Genomic DNA, 18,363 nt, shown 5'->3' with positions numbered 1-18,363 from the left:
AAGAACATCATAACCTTAACAAGCAATTTATTCTTTTCCCACTGAGTGGGAAGAGACTTTGTTGCTTCTTCTTTTTTTTAAACAGATTCTAGGACAAATGTATTAGAGCAAGAACATTGCTCACACGTTTCCATGTGGGAGTTGTAAATTAAGGACCTGCACTAGTGATTTATGAGATTATTCTATCTACAAAGATGTTTGGTGCTGTTTTTGATGGAATAGATGGAATCTATTATTCAAGCTGCTAAGCTGTTTTCTTCACATCTAATCAATACATTTTCGGATTCGTTTAATGGAGTAATAACATGCAGGGTTTCCAGGAGCTGCTCTGTTTTTGCTGTGCAGTCATTATCAATCAATAATGGCAATTATGGGCAACGTGATTTTTTTTTTTTAGCCTTGTGAACATTGAACCACAAGCTGGGTAGTGAAAGAATTTTGCCTGAAAAAGGAGATAACAATTCAAACAGCTGATATTGACAGGTTGAAATTGGTTGGGAGATAATAAGAACAGCCCTCTTCGAATTCAATACTTTATGTTTGGTTTTATAATCAGGAAAAAAAAAAAGGATGCATATTCAAAACCCATCTGCTGTTCAGTTGCACCAGAATGAGGAACATCAACGTGGCATCGTTCAGGCAATTTAAATCAAATGCAAATTATAAGAAAACTTCTTGAGAGAAACATCACGTTTTTTTTTAATTAAGCCTCTGATGACAGCAGAAGTTAGAGCCATGATGGTGAACCAATGGCACGCGTGCCACAAATGGCACACGGAGCCATATCTGTGGGCAGGCAAGCGTTGCTCTAGCTCAGCTCCAGCACACATGCACGTGTCGGCCAGCTGATTTTTGGGCCTTCCAGAAGTTGGGAAATGGGCTGTTTCTGGCCTCTGGAGGGCCTCCGGGGGGGTGGGGGGTGGGGAAGGCTATTTTTGCCCTCCCCAGGCGCCAAGAAAGCCTCTGGAGCCTGGGGAGAGCGAAAAACGGGCCTTCCGGTCCCACCGTGCCATCGTGTGCCAAAAGCGGGGGAGTGCAGAGGTGTCGTGTGCATGGGGGGGGAGGAGCACATTGAATTATGGGTTTGGGCGCAGTGCACATGACCCCCTATGCTCCCCCTGTTTTTGGCACGTGACAGCAAAAAGGTTAGCCATCACTGAGTTAGAGCAATGTCACAGTGATATAGGCAGTCCTTATCTTAGGGATCATAATGTAGTCTGCCCATTTGATCATAAGCAGTGATGGTTATAAAGTGAATCATGACGTGACTGACCAGTTTTATAACATTTTGGCAGTAGTCACCATGAATCACCATGATCATTTAGCGAAATTGTGATCCATAAGTGAATCCTTTTTTGGCGAAAATTGGAAGTAAGTGCCTCTTTTCAGCAAAACGTCGTAAATTGTGGTCATGTGACAGTTGAAGGACAGCCATCAATACCTACATAACTTTGGGATAGAATAGAATGAATGAGCTGGAAGGGACCTTGGAGGTCTTCTAGTCCAGGCCCCTGCTCAAGCAGGAGAACCTATACCAGTGATGGCTAACCTTTTTGCCGTCGTGTGCCAAAAGCGGGGAGCGCAGGGGGGTTGTGCGGTGTGTGCCCACACTCATAATTCAATGCGCCCTGCACATGTCTGCATGACCCCCCTCTGTGCTCCCCCCCCCCCGCTTTTGGCATGCAATGGCCTGGTGGACCCAGTAGGCTTTTTTTTTGCCCTCCCCAGGTTCCAGAGGCTTTCTTGGAGCCTGGAGAGGGTGAAAACAGCCTTCCCCACCCCCCCAAAGGCCCTTTGGAGGCCAGAAACGGCCTATTTACCAACTTCTGGTGGGCCCGGAAGGCCCAAAAATCAGCTGGCAGGCATGCACATGCGCACTGGAGTTGAGCTAGGGCAACACTCACATGCCCACAGATATGGCTCCATAGGTTCGCCATCACCGACCTATACTGTTCCAAATAATTGACTGTCTAGCGACTCTTCTTAAAAACATCCAGTAATAGAGTGCTCATGATTTCTGGAGGCAAGCTGTTCTACTGGTTAATTGTCCTAGATAACTTTGGGGTACCTACATAACTTTGAATGGCCACTAAATAAGTTGTAAATCAAAGATCACCTGTGCACCTGTATGAGGGGGCTGAACTTTCCACATCATTTTGTTTGAATTTTGTCTTCCATTAAAAGATTAGAAATAAATTAAAAATAATGTGGACAAAGAAATGTGCCAGTGAAAACAGGCCATTTGTTACTGAATTATAGCAGAGCAAAACTCGCACCGCTTCTGAAATGGAGTTGGAGTTTTCATGCAATCTATCGGGGAGCATACAGATTGATTATCCCTAATGCCGGTGCATTATTAACACATAATGCATTGTTACCTTGCATCTTATATAATGCCCCTCACTTGATTATTTCTTTTAATCCTTCAAGATTCATTGAAAAGCCTGTTTTCTCCTAAATCAACTGAGTCTTAGCAATACCTTAAATAACAAAAAGCACATGATTTTTTAAAAAAAGGTATCCTCTTTTAAAAAAAAAATATTCGCTTCTACCAGAAAACATCTATAGCATTTTTTTATGTGGATTGTTGTGTCACAAATTCAGGAACTTTTCAGAGGATTGCACAATACAGCTGAGGATTTTATTTTACACAAGCAAATTAGGGGCCTATTAAGACAAATGATCAACGCTTGACAAAGGAGAACCCTTAATGTATAAACAGATTCAAATCCACCTACTGTTCTTGTATTTTCTTAAGAGTGTTTCTCTAACTTTTTACATTCCCTACATTCTTTCCTTCCTCTGATTGACCTACATTTTTTATTTAACTAGGAAGAGGGACTGCTTAGACAAGCTAGCTCTTCCTATTTATGTCCCCATGAGTTGCAAGGAAGCAAAACCCCTGCTCTAAGCACAATTAGATAATTATTTCCTACTATTGTCTTAACTAGGTGCCCAATGCCTACCAGACACTTACCAAAATAGCTAATCCTCACTAATATGTAACTTTCCCTTGCTGGTATTTAAAATAAGCAACATCATAAGAATGAGGGGAGAGATTGAAGGTTCATAGTTTCCTCAAAGTGAGTTGATTCCATGGAATGTCCTCGTTCTACTTTAGTTCACGGTGGGTGGGTAGTCTGGAAAGGATCTCTCAGAAACAATCAACATTGGGATTTCAGTAATAAATTTTAATTAATTGTCATTATACTGTGTCTTCTTCTGTATACATCTTTTTCGGTATCCAACCCAAAAACGTTCAAAACCAGCAACATCTTCCCACAGAAATGGATAAAGTATAGGTATGAACTGAGACATGAACTCTGTGCCCATAATAAACAGGCTCCATTACAGTAATAAGTTGAGGGCTACCTGTATAGCAATACATACAATTGAATAAATTAAGCCTAAAACAAGAAATAACTTTTTGGTGCACTCAATGAATTGATGGGTGAATGGTGATTTGAAACAGGTTTTTAAATATCCATTTGCCCATACTGAACTATCTGAAACCATATAATTTAGCCTCTTTCTCATATCTAGAATGTATTTGCACTTGTAAATACCATGCCATGTCGATCCCTTGATCACTCAGTTCTTGTTTAGTTTTAAGTTCCCCCTTTTCATTCAAAATATCTTTATATCTAACAATATTTCCCATGTAAAATAATCTTTGGGTAAGTTAGTGCTTCCATTGTTGAAAGCCAAACTGGTATCCTCAAATAATGTTGTTCTCTAATTTTCTCCCATACTAACAATATTGCATTCCTTATGTAATGTCTTTGAAAGTAAACATGTGCCGTGTTTTTCAGAGTATAAGACACACCGGAGTATAAGACACTCCTATCTTTTTTGGTGAGGAAAAGAAGAAAAAGAAATCTCCCTCTGCCTTTGCCTCTGAGCAATTTTCCCTCGTTGCAGCAAACAGTCTGCTTTACTTTCATTTTCATTTTCGGCATAGCTTGATTAGCACAAAGAAAAAAAAATCTGCTCCAGCAATTTACCTCTTTGCAGCAAGCAGTAGAGCCCTGCGCAAAACAGCTGAGAGCAAATCAGCTGTGAGTCGGGAGGCCGATCCAATCAACTTGTGCTAATTAGCCTGTGTTGAAGCTGAAAGGAACTGTTTTTTCTTGCTGTTTGCTTGCAAGGAGGTAACTGCTGCAAGGCAGAGCCCAAAAGGTGGGGACAGTGGGTGGGCGGGGCTACATTCGGTGTATAAGATGCACCTAAATTTTCACCCCCTTTTAGGGGGGGGAAAAGGTGCGTCTTATACTCCGAAAAATATGGTATCTTACTTTCCCCATACCTCAAGAAGGAATGCCAACCCATTTGTAAGTTATGACCCTCCAGAGTCAATAGTCTTGTATGTCTCAATGCAATCTATTCTTTCATCCATGTTAATACTGCTGCCTAGTAATACAATTTCCAATTAGGTAATCCAAAGCCTCTTCTACCGAACTATCTGGACTGCCAACTATTTAGTGGTAGCAGATGGTAATTTTTCTGGCACTTTTGAACTGAACTTTTCTGTTAGATTGCTAATGGGTGTATTTATTACATTTATCTAATTATTTATTCTTTTTAAGTTGATAATATTTAATTAATAATTAATTAATAGTTAGATTAAATATTGATATTATTTAATTATTTATTAATTATTTAATTAGTTAGATTATGTGATGGTTATGGTTTTAAATGTACTTCACATACATTTCCAGGTGATACTGGATGATAACCATGCCTTTCCATGTTCTTTTCTTCCAGGTATGAATGCCGCAGTCCGTGCAGTGGTGCGCATGGGGATCTATGTTGAAGCAAAAGTGTATTTTATCTATGAGGTTAGTGTCTACTATTATTCTGCAGAAGCTCTGGCAATTACCAGAACCTGGAGAGAAAAATCTAGCAATTGAAATGTAGCATGAGAGAGAATAAACTGGAAAATAATCTTATTATCTGCAGTCCCACAGATGTTTAACATTAATATATGAAAAAAAGGAAAATTGAATAGAGCACAGAGTCGAAAAGAAAGTAATATATTTATTTATTTAATTACTTGATGTTTCTTTGTTTGTTCATCCAATTTCTAAAGCTGTGCATCTCACAGGCAGGTGACTCTGGGTGATATATCAGCAACAAAAATATAAACATCTAAAATCATTAGTTATCAATTATTGAAAACATTTTTAAAAGTACCGTGTTTCCCCGAAAATAAGACCCTGTCTTATATTTTTTTGAACCCTGAAATAAGCGCTTGGCCTTATTGCCATGCACTCAAAAGCCTGATTGGGCTTATTATCAGGAGATGTCTTATTTGTGGGGAAACAGGGTATAAACTTTCCTCCAAAACATTAGGAACATATGGAAACCTTTTCTACTTTCTTAGTTCTTTGTTATCTCTATCCCAAAGTTACCCAAGCTGACAAGCAGCAAGATTTCCAAATTTTAAAGTATGTTTTCCAGCCCTGCCTAGAGGTACCAGTTTTTAACTTAGGTACAGCTTCTCCCATCATATTGCTCCTCTTCCATTTTCCATTCCATTTTCCAAATGCTCCTATTTACTTTTTTAAAAGGCTATCCAATTTCCAGCTCAACTGGACTTCACTGTCAAGTTCACTGTACTGGTTTCCCTTAGCAATAGCCCTTAGATTTATATACCACTTTATAGTCCTTTACAACAGTCTCTAAGCAGTTTACAGAGCCATCATATTTTCCCCAACAATCTGGATCTTCATTTTACCAATCTTGGAAGGATGGAAGTCAACTTTGAGCGGGTCAGAATTGAACTCCTGGCAGTGAGCAGAGTCAGCCTACAGTACTTACTGCATTTGCTCTGATGTTGACTCTGGACTGTATTTGTGTCTTTAGCCCAAACTCACTGCACATATAACAATTACACTGGTAGTAGATATTGGCAGCAGCAACCAATTGATCTCATTCCAAAGCCATCATAAGATAGCGAGGAAGAAAATCCATCCACCCTTCTTACTCTTAGACAGGGCAACTCACAGGAAGAACAGTTTCTAATGCTCATTTCCTCTCTTTATTTATTTATTTATTCAAAGATTTCATCCCATATTTCACATATCGGCTCTGAAAGGAAGGCTGGCATAAAATCCCAGCAAAACTTGTTGAGCTGATCCATTAAAGTTGATGTGAATCTTAACATAGACACAACATTTTCCAGGCATCTGGAAGAAATTTGGGGGCGGGGGGGAAGCATATGATCTTGAATGGGTTTCCAAAGGTATTTCTTTCAGTAATCCCTCTCAATTTATCTGAGGCATCTATTTATTAATTTTATTTATTTGGTTTTTGTCCCACTTTTATTGTTTTTATAAATAAGGTGCCAAATAGAGTTAAATACTCCTTCCTCCTATTTTCTCTGCAACAACAACTCTGTCAGTGAGTGACAGGCCCAAAGTCATCCAACTGGCTTTCGTGCCTAAGGTAGGACTAGAACTCCCAGTCACTTGGTTTTTAAACTAGCCCTATGCCTAAACTGGATCTATTCAATTTATTCTCTATTCGATTCTATCAATTCAGTCGAATATCTTTGGACAGATTCAATGTTTCAGATATTTCTGCTATCTTCTGGCTTTGCAAAATCTCAACTTTCTTTCTCCTTTGCTTCCAGATAGGGAAAGGAAAAATTGAACGACGGTTGACTGATTCATTTTCTGACATATTGATATGAGTGAATGGTTGATATATTTTGTCAGCTCTGTCAGCTCTGCCTCTCAAATTCCTGGAAGAATTCTATACTACTATTTGAGCCTAACTCTTCTGCTAGAGTATTTTAAGGAGGTTCTAATGATGGAAGGAACGCGGTGGCTCAGTGGCTAAGTTGCTGAGTGCGCCTTTGGCGTTCAGTCATGCTGGCCACATGACCATGGAGACATCTTCGGACAGCACTGGCTCTTTGGCTTTGAAACGGAGATGAGCACCGCCCCCTAGAGTCGAGAACGACTAACACAGATGTGCGAGGGGAACCTTTACCTTTAATGAGGGAAGAAAAATGAAAGGAACTGTATTTATTCTGTTGCTTTTGTTTTATTTGGTTTGCTCTTTTTTGTGATATTTTATCTTTTCCCCAATCAATACCTTTTTCATTTTTATCATTCCTTAAAGTTTGGTCTATTTCTCTCATCTGTAATGTAACCTCTGTGGTTTGCAGCTTTTTAGCTTTTTGCACTTCCTTCTTTCATTTCCTTTTATTCCTCACATTTCCTCACATTAGAATAATTAGATTCCTCTGTTTTATTTTCAACTACTCTTTGTTCTGCTTTATGTTAGGACTTCTTAATTGCAGGTAGATTTGCCTCAGTAGGCCTCCTGTTAAGACTATTGGGAATAATGCAGAATATTTCTATGTATCATTACGTATTCTATGCATAACAGTGATAATCACACTCAGTTCTCAAACCTCTTTATTTTAATTGTTATGGAGAAGTTTGGCAGTTGGGCATTCCTGACTTTGCCAATGAATCAGCTTTCTATTGAAGGGCAGTGAATCCTTTGACTTTTAATAAGAGCTTGCTTCTTGATGAATTTTTGATAGCTCTTAAGTAGAAATGGCTAAAACGCTGAGCTTGTTGATCAAAAGGTCGGCAGTTCAGTGGTTCGAATCCCTAGTGCCGTGTAATGGGGTGAGCTCCCGTTACTTGTCCCAGCTTCTGCCAACTTTGCAGTTCAAAAGCACGTAAAAAATGCAAGTAGAAAAATAGGGACCACCTTTGATGGGAAGGTAAAACCTTAGGCATTTAGTCATGTTGGCCACATGACCATGGAGACAGCCTTGGCTCTTTGGCTTTGAAGCACTTTGAGGAGATGAGCACTGCCCCCTAGAGTTGGGAACGACTAGCACATATGTGCAAGGGGAACCTTTGCCTTTTTAAGTAGAAATTGGACATTTCCAGTATTGGTTAGCACAGCTTCTTCCAAAATATTTTTTTCAAGATATTTTGAATGTTCCTATGCTGTCTTTTCCTTATCCTTTCTCTCTCTGTCTTTAAAAATGTGTAGGAAAAAATAAAATTATTGCATTGAAAAGTCTGAAAACATTCAGTGGACACTTCCCAGACTTAATGTCCTCTTAAAGATCTACCGTATCTCACTAATGTGTGTCCCCCCACCCTATTCTGCTCCCAAATGAAGCACTGCAGGCATTTTTGAGGCTTTGCTTTTATAGTTGGCTGTTGAATTTTTAATCGAATCTTAATATATGTGAAATCAAATATTGCCTTCTTTGAACCAAGTTGGAGTTTTGCTGATTCATGCACCCTTAGGACGTAGACTGCCAAATGGCCTATATGCAGTGTGTTATCTTTAGGCATATTATTGGAAATAATTGGCTGAACTAAATGCCTGTATGTAGAACTCTCCCTAAAACTCTGCAGGCTAAAAGAGATCTCTTGTATGCCCAGTGCAGCTGAAAATTAAATTAAGAGCCACTTCCCGCCCTACTTGAAAAGTTCCTGAGCTAATAAAATATTCCGTGATCATATTTTTATCAAAATAGATGAACACTGGCCCTGTCCAACTCCATTCATTGCCCATCTAGTCCAGTGGTGAAATCCATTTTTTTTTTACTACTGGTTCTGTGGGCATGGCTTGGTGGGCATGGTGTGGCTTGGTGGGCATGAATTGTAAGCGTGGCAGGGGAAGGATCCTGCAAAATCTCCATTCCTACCCCACTCCAGGGGAAGGATACTGCAAAATTCCCATTCCCTCCCCACTCCTGGGGCCAGCCAGAGGTGGTATTTGCTGGTTCCAAACTACACAAAATTTCCACTACTGGTTCTCTGAATTGCTCAAAAATTCCACTACTGGTTCTCCAGAACCTGTCAGAACCTGCTGGATTTCACCCCTGATGCAGTATTTTGCTCCTTCCTTCTTCCCTACCTAATACTGTAACTCTTTTGTCTTAAGAACAGCTCTGCAAATCCTTGCTGGGTTTTTCAATCCTTTGACCTATTGCCAGAGCACTCTGGCTATTTTTTTCAGAACAGCATGACAGAACTGAAAGTTTTTCTTCAGTTCACACCTCTTGAGCAGTTTTTAAGAGGAACATACTCTTTTATTGATTTATTTTCCATTTTCTCCTTACTAACTTCAAGTTGAAGAACTTAATGAATCTAAGGCTGTTGGTTGTCAGCCCTGATTTAAGAATTGAGCGAGCTAGTTCTCCCCTGGTCAACAGTAGATAGTTTGGGTGAGATCTACTGTTTCATTATTGAGATAGCATGGAACTGAAGAGAGGTGGAGATTCACTAAAGTGCCTACTAGTGGATAGTGTTTAAATTGATAGAGGAATATATTTATAGCTCAGGATTAATCTATGTGGTTCTTGATGCTCTCTGAGATTGGTGGTTTTCTTGCAGACATTTTATTATCAAACTCTATGTCCGTGATGGCGAACCTATGGCACGCGTGCCACAGGTGGCATGCAAAGCCATATCTTCAGGCACGCGAGCCGTTGCCCTAGCTCAGCTCCAGCATGCATGCATGTGCCGGCCACCTGATTTTCTGGCCCCACTGGATGTTGGGAAACAGGCTCTTTCTGGCCTCTGGGAGGGTGGTGAAGGCCATTTTTTCCCTCCCCAGGCTCCTAGGAAGCCTCTGGAGCCTGGGGAGGGCAAAAAAACGGGCCTTCCAGTCCCACCATGCCATCATGTGCCAATAGCGTGCGGGGGGGTTCGCACTCACATGCACAGGGGTGGGGCGTGTTGAATTATGGGTGTGGGCAGACATGCGCACAACCCCCCTGCACTCCCCCCACTTTTGGCACATGATGGCAAAAAGGTTAGCCATCACTGCTCTAGGTAATATCATCAATACTAGTGGGGTTATTAGTCTGGAAATGAAACTCTGCAAGAAAACCACCATGCTCAGAAAGCACCAAGGACCTCACAGTGTTTAACTGTCTTCTCTCTTGGTTGTATTGAAAAATCAGCTGGTCATGGTTTTAGCAAAATTGAGGCCATCCCTTTATCTGTCCAAAACGTTATTCTGTGGTTGAAGTCATTTCATCCTATGATATGACCCAAAACATATCAGAAATTCGTTTGAAACTACTCTATTTATTCCAAACGATTCCTATAAAATTAGATAAAAAGTTTTTTAAATGGTTAAACAAAATGATTATGAAGTTTGTATGGGCAGGAAAAAAGGCGAGGATAAAAATAATCTCACTTCAGGATAGAAGAAGCAGAGGTGGCTTTGGAGTCCCTGCGTGGGAAACTTATTACAAAGCAGCGAGTTTGGTCTGGGTTAGGGAATGGATTAATTTAAAGAATAGGAGAATTTTAAAATTGGAAGGACATGATCTTCAGACGGGGTGGCATGCCTTCATATGGAACACCGGAAATAAGAAACATTCACATTCATATTTTTATAGACATATTATTCAAGATTCACTGATACCGACTTGGGAAGGAATTAGGAAGAAACATTATCTTAAAATACCAGGCTGGTTATCCACTATGGAGGCAATGATCTACCCTAACACATTAGATATTGGTAATATGGTAAAATACAATGAAATTTTGGACAATGGAGGAAGATTAAAAACTAACCAAGAATTAAAGGAACAGGGAATAATCATAGATTGGTCACCGTATCTTCGATTGCAATCTAGATACAGAAAAGATTTAGAGGAATTTGGATTTGAACAGAAACTCGTTTGATTTGCATGTGTCTATACTTACAATTACACCTCACAGTTCCAAAGTTGGTCCTGACTGAATGGTGGAGAATTTCATGTTATACAGGTAGTCCTTGACTTACGACTGCAATTGAGCCCAACATTTCTGTTGTTAAGTGAGACATTTGTTAAGCAAGCTTTGCCCCATTTTACAACCTTTCTTGTCCCCATTGTTAGATGCATCACTTCAGTTGTTAAGTTAATAACATAGTTGTAAAGTGAATCTGGCTTCCCCATTGACTTTGCTTGTCGCAAAAGATAATCAAATGACCCCAGCAACGGTCATAAATATGAGCCAAGTGACTGAATTTTGATCCCATGATCATGGGGATGCTCCCAAGGTCGTAATTATGAAAATTGGTCACAAGTCACTATTTTCAGTGCTGTTGTAAACTCTGAATGGTCACTAAACAAATAGTTTTAAGTTGAGGGCTATCTATGCTGTGAAATTCTCACTGTTGGCTGAGAATCATAGGCTGGTTTAGAAAATTTAGAGAATGTCACTTTGAAGGGAGTTGATGCAATTGTCCACTAAAATCTCAACTTAGGTTTACTATGCAATGCGGTGCAGTCTAATTCACGTTAACCGTTGCTTCTGTTTTGTGCCAGATAGGAGAAATAATTGTGCTGGAATTCTTTTATAAGTTTGGTATATTGAGTGAGTTCCAAGTCCCTTGTCTTTATTCAGCTAATGGCTTCTCCCACTCTTCTCCCACCCTCACCCCTCTGCTAGAGTTTGAAATGTTTTGCCAAGCAATTATATGTGCTCCGAGGTTGTGGGAAAATGGAACCCCCTTGTCAGCTGAACTGCTGTTCTGATAGCTCTTTTGTGTCTGCTCTTGGTCAGTGCAAGCAAGGCATGCGAAGTTTGGTATTCAACAAGCAGAACTCCGTCTGGATACATTTCTTCTAGCAAAAGATTGTGTTATCACTCTTGATTCCAGTGCAGTCTGCTTTAAGATACCGAAGTGTGTCATAGAAAACAGACTTTTTACTCCTAACAGCCTTGTCTAGTTTGTAGCCCAAGACTGGAGTTCCTGGAATTGAGAGCTGGGATTTTTGACAGCTCTCAATTCCTGGAAGCCCAGATCAATTGGAAACGATGAGATTGGAGAACAGTGGCTAGAGGTCAGCTGAAATGGTACTTTTCTGCTGGCAATACATTTCTGGAAGTAATGGTAACAGTAATAGTATTGGAAAGGGACATTGGAAGTCACCTGGTCCACCCCCCTGCTTCTTGTAGGAGACCTATGCTATTTCTATATATTGACTAATGTATCTTTTCTTTTATGTATCCCAAGAGTGTATGCACCAAGACAAATTCCTTGTGTGTCCAATCACACTTGGCCAATAAAGAATTCTATTCTATTCTAATACGATGTCTGCTGCATATGAGAAAAAGAAGGGCTTTTGAAGTGATAGCTCTCTGTGGTCAAAGCATCTCAGGAAAATACAGTGCTGAAAACCTATTCCTTGTTTTCACACCTGGACAACGTCCCTGTTCTCAGTGACTCAGTACCTGATTTTCTTTGGCAATTTCCCAACCATATTGCTATGTCCCAAAGCTGATTTACCGTGGTTATTTTAGGCAGCAGCACTTAGATTGCATTAAATATGATTAATGAGTTAGTAGATTGTTGACCTTGAACCTTAAAAAGGTCTAGTTGCAGTTCAAACCTACCCGTCTTTCTTCTGCATAGATCCCATGTTTCTCTTGCCTCTTTTCCCCAGGGAAAGTAGGGAATGTTGATTTATTTATATTTTTAAAAAGCCATTTCATGGTATGAAAATAAGTGATTTGGCAAGGAAAACCCGATAAAACAGTTAATCCTATGCTGTAAAGCTATATGCATCAAGCAATCCTCGACTTAGAACCACAGTTAAACCCATAATTTATTTTGCTAAGCAAAACAGTTATTAAGTGAGTTCTGTCCCCATTTTATTTCTTGCCATGGTTGGTAAGTGAATCACTGCAGTTGTTAAGGTTAAGTGAACCTGGCTTCCCCATTGATTTTGTTTGACAGAAAGTTGCAAAAGATGATCACATAACCCTAGGATACTACAACCGTCATAAATATGAGCCAGTTGCCAAACCCCAAAATTTTGATCTTGTGACATGGGGATATTGCAACAGTCACTAAGTGTGAAAAACAATCATGTCACCTTTTTCAGTACTGCTGTAACTTTAAATGGTCACTTAAGAAATGGTGGTAAATCAACCTGTACTTCATTAAATGTGCCAGGTCTCCACTAGGTAGGGTGTACCCAGGGGAGGTTAGAAACATCCAAGCTTCAAACTCGGAGGTTTTAATGCTATAGCTTTGGGGATAGGAGTTGAAAATTAAGGAATTATGACTAACAGGTAAGTGCAGATGTTAAAATCCTCTTTCCCTCATTTCAAAATATAAGGTAGAGACCAAAAAGGCCTCTTGAGGAACAGGCTCTAGTGATTTTGGTTTACCTGGATTACCATATTTTTCAGAATATAAAACACATCTTTTTCCCCCCAAAAAGAGGGGGAAAATCTGGGTGCGTCTTATACTCCGAATGTAGTCCTGCCCAGCTTCTCAAAAAGAGGTTTCAGAGGCTGAAAAAAGCATCAGAAAGGAAGCTTCAGAAAAGAAGCCCCCAAACAGAGCTTCAGAGGCTTTTTTTCTGAAGCTCTGTTTCAGAAGCTTTCAGAGGCAGGAAAAAGTTTTTTTCTGAATGGAGTTTCAGAAGTTTCAGAGGCAGGAAAAAAAAAGGAAAAAAAAAAAAGCAAGGCACAGAGCTCACAACCAAGGAACCTGTTGCTAAAATTCACCTCTGGGAACAGCTGATTGGGGGTATTCTGGAAGGCAGATCCACCTGCCAATCAGCTTTTTTCTTATTTTCCTCCCCAAAAACTAAGGTGCCTCATACTCTGGTGCATCTCATAGTCCAAAAAATACAGTATTTCATTAACAAAAAAATAAAATAAAAATGAATTGTGCCCTGTAATGCATGATTTTTGCTGCCAAGGAGAAGTAGTTGTACATACTGGAACATAATTGGACATATTGTTATTGTATTGTGGAAGCTTTTCTGCAAAGGACAATTGATTCCCCATTCCATATTTAAATCTTGAGTACAATGGGGATAGGATAGGATAGGATAGGATAGGATAGGATAGGATAGGATAGGAATGGAATGGAATAGAATAGAATAGAATAGAATAGAATAGAATAGAATAGAATAGAATAGAATAGAATAGAATAGAATAGAATAGAATAGAATTCTTTATTGGCCAGGTGTGATTGGACACACAAAGAATTTGTCTTGGTGCATATGCTCTCAGTGTACATAAAAAGAAAATATACATTAGTCAAGAATCATAAGGTACAACACTTAATGATAGTCATAGGGAACAATAAGTAATCAAATCATATTAGGAAACAGTCAATATAAATCATAAGGATACCAGCAACAAAGTTAGAGTCATACAGTCATAAGTGGGAGGAAATGGGTGATAGGAATGATGAGAAGATTAATAGTAGTGCAGACTTAGTAACTAGTTTGACAATGTTGAGGGAATTACTTGTTTAGCAGAGTGATGGCATTCGGGAAAAAACTGTCCTTGTGTCTAGTTGTTCTGGTGTGCAGTGCTCTATAGCGTCGTTTTGAGGGTAGGAGTTGAAACAGTTTATGGCCAGGATGCGAGGGGGTCTAGTGTGCAAATAGAAGTTTAATAATAAAAGTCACATTCTTTTTCTTCCATTATTATACTTGATCCTAATCTTCCCGTATTCCATCTTTCTCTGTTGAGTTATATGAATTCCTGCTGATTAGAAGTTGCAGACATACCACTAAAATGGAAAACTCATTGCAACATTTCCTGATTTACATGAGATTCTATCAGTATTGGTAGACAGTTGGCATTTAATTTAAAATGTTGGTGAGGTGCAAACATGCACGCACACACCAACACGTTTCAAATATTTTATGTAACAGAGCATGTAGCGGCCTGCCTTTATTACTGAAAGCCCTGGAATAATCTTAATGTTGGCATTTTGTCTCCTAGTAACAGAATAAAGCTCTTCTAATGAATTGCAGTTGTACAATTAAATTAGTACTTTCAGGGACTGGGACTTCAGTATGAGCACTAAAGATTTTATCAACTTTTGCACTGTTTAATACTATTGATTATCTTAGCTTTTTTAATAAAAGGAAAACCAAAAATGTCAGGCTTACCCCTGCTGACAGCAATGGCTGTGTCCATGTAGGTTTTTTTGGTAATGATTCAGAAATGAATCATGTCTTCCTTTTCCCAAGACATTTAACCTATAACCATGGGGTTTCTTCTGGTGTCAAATTCAACTGTGCAGTAGAAGTCTGATCCTGCTTAGTGTTTTTCAAGATGAGTCAAAGATGGCATCAAAACTCTAAATGTATCTGGCCTTAATCTAAATAAACTGAAATTGCAGTGATTTGCAACAAAGGAAATTGACCAGTTCCCTGAGATTTTTTCCTGTTCATGTACTTGCTTGTATTTCTAATGTGTAAGCTTAAAATTTTGTTATCTGAAAAAATACATTTCCTTGTATATGTTATATATTTTCTCTCTCTATCTCCTTCCTTCCTTCCTTCCCTCCCTCTCTCTCATATAAACTGTTACTTTTTTTGCCCCGCAGGGATACCAAGGTATGGTTGATGGGGGTGAAAATATTGTTGAAGTTACATGGGAGAGTGTTTCAAGTATCCTCCAAGTGGTAGGTACCAAATTAAGGAGAATTTTAATACAGATGTTTACCTGGTAATATACTAAATCATCCACAAAAGACTGAAGCTAGAGCTCAAATAATGTACATATTTGAATGATCAAGAAGATTTATTGATTCAAAGGTGTTTTTCAAAAGGCAACCGTACCGTTTTTTCCTTGAGGTAGAAGGAGAAGATGTTTCACTTCTCATCCAGGAAGCTTCAATACTACTACTACTACTACTACTACTACTACTACTACTACTACTACTACTACTACTTCTTCTTCTTCTTCTTCTTCTTCTTCTTCTTCTTCTTCTTCTTCTTCTTCTTCTTCTTCTTCTTCTTCTTCTCCTCCTCCTCCTCCTCCTCCTCCTCCTCCTCCTCCTCCTCCCATTCTTCTTCTTCCCCTTCTTCTTCTTCTTCACCTCCTCCTTCCTCTCCTCCTTCAAAAAAAAAAAGTTGCCTTTTGGAAACACACCTTTGAAATAATTATGATCATAGACATTAAGACTTTCTGACATTATTGTTTTCTATTGCTCTCCAATTTTTCCAGTGTGCTTGCAATAGAAGCTATACACCAAGTGTAGAGTCTGGTGTCTTTTCATTCTGCTTTAAATTTGTATAATTATAAGACCTTTTACAAAACTTTGTTGTGCTGGGAGTTGTTTATTAACTGCTTTTGGGTTCAGTGTGCTGCTCTTGAGCATCAGTTCCATGGCCCTTTTCTACCTATTGAGGAATCAGTGCAATATCTTGAAAAGCTGCAACGTTTTCAACTTACATAACAATTTTCTTTTGTGCTGGTATAGTGTTCAATTGATTATGGACCATCAAATTGATGTTGACTATTAGTGACCACATGGATAGTTTTTCTCCATGATGATCTGTCCCTAACCTGGGTCTTCCAACAGTGCAAAGAAATTTTTATTTTGCCTCTATGGGCAGGTGACAGCACAATACCTGTGATTAAGCATTTGATAAAAGGAAATGGAATTTTGCAATCATACACAACACAGATTCTCTGTTTCACAAGATTTGGCCAGCACCCAAATTTCCTCCTGCCTCCTTTTATAATCTTACTGTGTTTACACATCTACAGGGCATTCTGAGGGTGTGGAGGAAGAGAACAATAAGTTCAACAAAGTTAGGAAAGTAGAACAACGGCAGGTATTTTCATTTTTGAAAATAGGAATTCCATGTAGCTTTGTAAGATACGTATGATATGGATTAAAGATTAGTGCCGTGCCTGGCAGTTGTAAGAGTTGTAATTTCTGCATCTTTGGAGGGAGGATGCTAGTTGTGAAAGGCTGTCACACATATTGTAAGCAACTTTTATTATTTGCCTATCATTAGTAATATAAATATTTTTTTTCCTATTCCAATGGGCCCTGAATATTGCCTATGGTTGATTTATGGCCGCTGAAATGAGATCTATTTTTTTCAGCTGAGCTTTTCCTTCTGTCTTTTAGGGGGGGACTGTTATTGGCAGTGCTCGCTGTAAAGCTTTTCGGACTCGCGAAGGTCGCTTGAAAGCAGCCTGCAATCTAGTGAAGTGTGGAATCACAAACCTTTGTGTGATTGGGGGAGATGGCAGCTTAACCGGAGCTAATCTCTTTCGGGAAGAGTGGAGTGGCCTGTTAGAGGAGTTGGCAAGAAATGGTAAGTTATCTGGTTGCTGTCAAAGCACTAAATCGCCATTGCATGCCACAAGAACTAGGTATTGGTCAATTTACAACTAGTTGCTTAGCAACTATTTGGAATTATAACGGATTTATCTGGAGAGGGAGGCACTTATAACCTGGATTTGAAGTTCTGATGGTCTCATGCCCCACCTCCTAATCACATGACTAGTTGCTTGGCAACTGGACTGCCGCCATTTGCAGTGTCCTGCAGTCACCTGATCACATTTTATGGTGCTTTTCCTGAAAACTGGCATTTACTTTAGGTTTTTGGCAAAACCACACCTATAGCAAGCCATTGGACTGCTTAACGACTGTTGCATCCATTGCTTAACCATTACTACAAAAAAGATTGTGAAATCAGGTTGGCCCTGCGACCGACTCCTTTATAGCCATCATGAGTCATGATTGTGATGGCTCCTTTATGGTCGCAATTCAAAGACTACCTGTATTTTCCATACTGTTACTTCATTTCCCAAAGTGCCGACATTGTCCAATCGTGAGAATGTAAGCAGTGGTTCCTAAACTCCACATTTTCAACTCAAGTTGTGACAAAAAGCAATTTAAACTAATGACAGATGTGATATCTAGTTAGAATAGAACAAGCTCAGATATCTTAAAAAGGTTCCTTCTTTGGTGGTTGGAGACCTAGTTCGTATGCAGAAGATCCCAAATTCAGTTGTTTGGAATTCAGGCATGTTCTAAGTCCGGAAAACTGAGGCAATGAATAAGGCAGAGGGAATGAAAAATTTGGACTCTGGAAGCATCCATATGGAATGCTCTTGAGTCATCATCCTGCGCCAGATTGTTTCTCATGGTCCTTCACATAATGAATAATGAACAGCCTTTTGATATTGCACGAATACGTAGTCATAGCAGCATGACAGGGTGAAACTACTAGTTTTGCAGATGTCATTGTAACAAACAATAGAGTTGAAAGGGACCTTGAATTTCTTCTAGTTCAACCCCCCTGCTCAGTTAGAGACCCTATACCAGGGGTGGGCAATTGTGGCTCTTTTACAACCTGTAGACTTCAACTCCCAGAATTCCTGAGACAGCCAAGCCAAGCTGTCTCAGGAATTCTGGGAGTTGAAGTCCACAGGTTGTAAAAGAGCCACAATTGCCCACCCCTTTCCTTTACCATTTCAGACAAATGGTTATCCAATCTCTTCTTTAAAAAAGCCTCCAGTGATGGAGCACCCACAGCTTCTGGAGACAAGCCGTTCGACTGATTAATTGTTCTAACTGTATATATGAAACTAT

The 18,363-nt window shown here is 39.5% G+C and overlaps 1 protein-coding gene across 8 annotated transcripts in view; it reads left to right on the top strand.

Moving 5' to 3' along the window:
- Positions 1-18,363, top strand: part of PFKP (phosphofructokinase, platelet) — an 85,291-nt gene that overhangs the window by 12,119 nt on the left and 54,809 nt on the right. For all 8 annotated transcript variants that reach the window (XR_015734117.1, XR_015734116.1, XM_087893033.1 and 5 more), the window contains exons 3-5: positions 4,765-4,838; positions 15,352-15,429; positions 16,891-17,080. Coding sequence is in view for 6 of the 8 variants with exons in the window: in XM_087893033.1 (XP_087749159.1) it covers positions 4,765-4,838; positions 15,352-15,429; positions 16,891-17,080 (342 nt within the window). In the remaining 2 variants the exon portion in view is untranslated. The remainder of the gene's footprint in view (positions 1-4,764; positions 4,839-15,351; positions 15,430-16,890; positions 17,081-18,363) is intronic.

The sequence above is a fragment of the Pantherophis guttatus genome, chromosome 4 (assembly GCF_059756535.1).
Source record: "Pantherophis guttatus breed Tessera chromosome 4, ASM5975653v1, whole genome shotgun sequence".
NCBI lineage: Eukaryota > Metazoa > Chordata > Lepidosauria > Squamata > Colubridae > Pantherophis > Pantherophis guttatus.
This window is presented reverse-complemented; position numbering and strand designations above follow the sequence as displayed.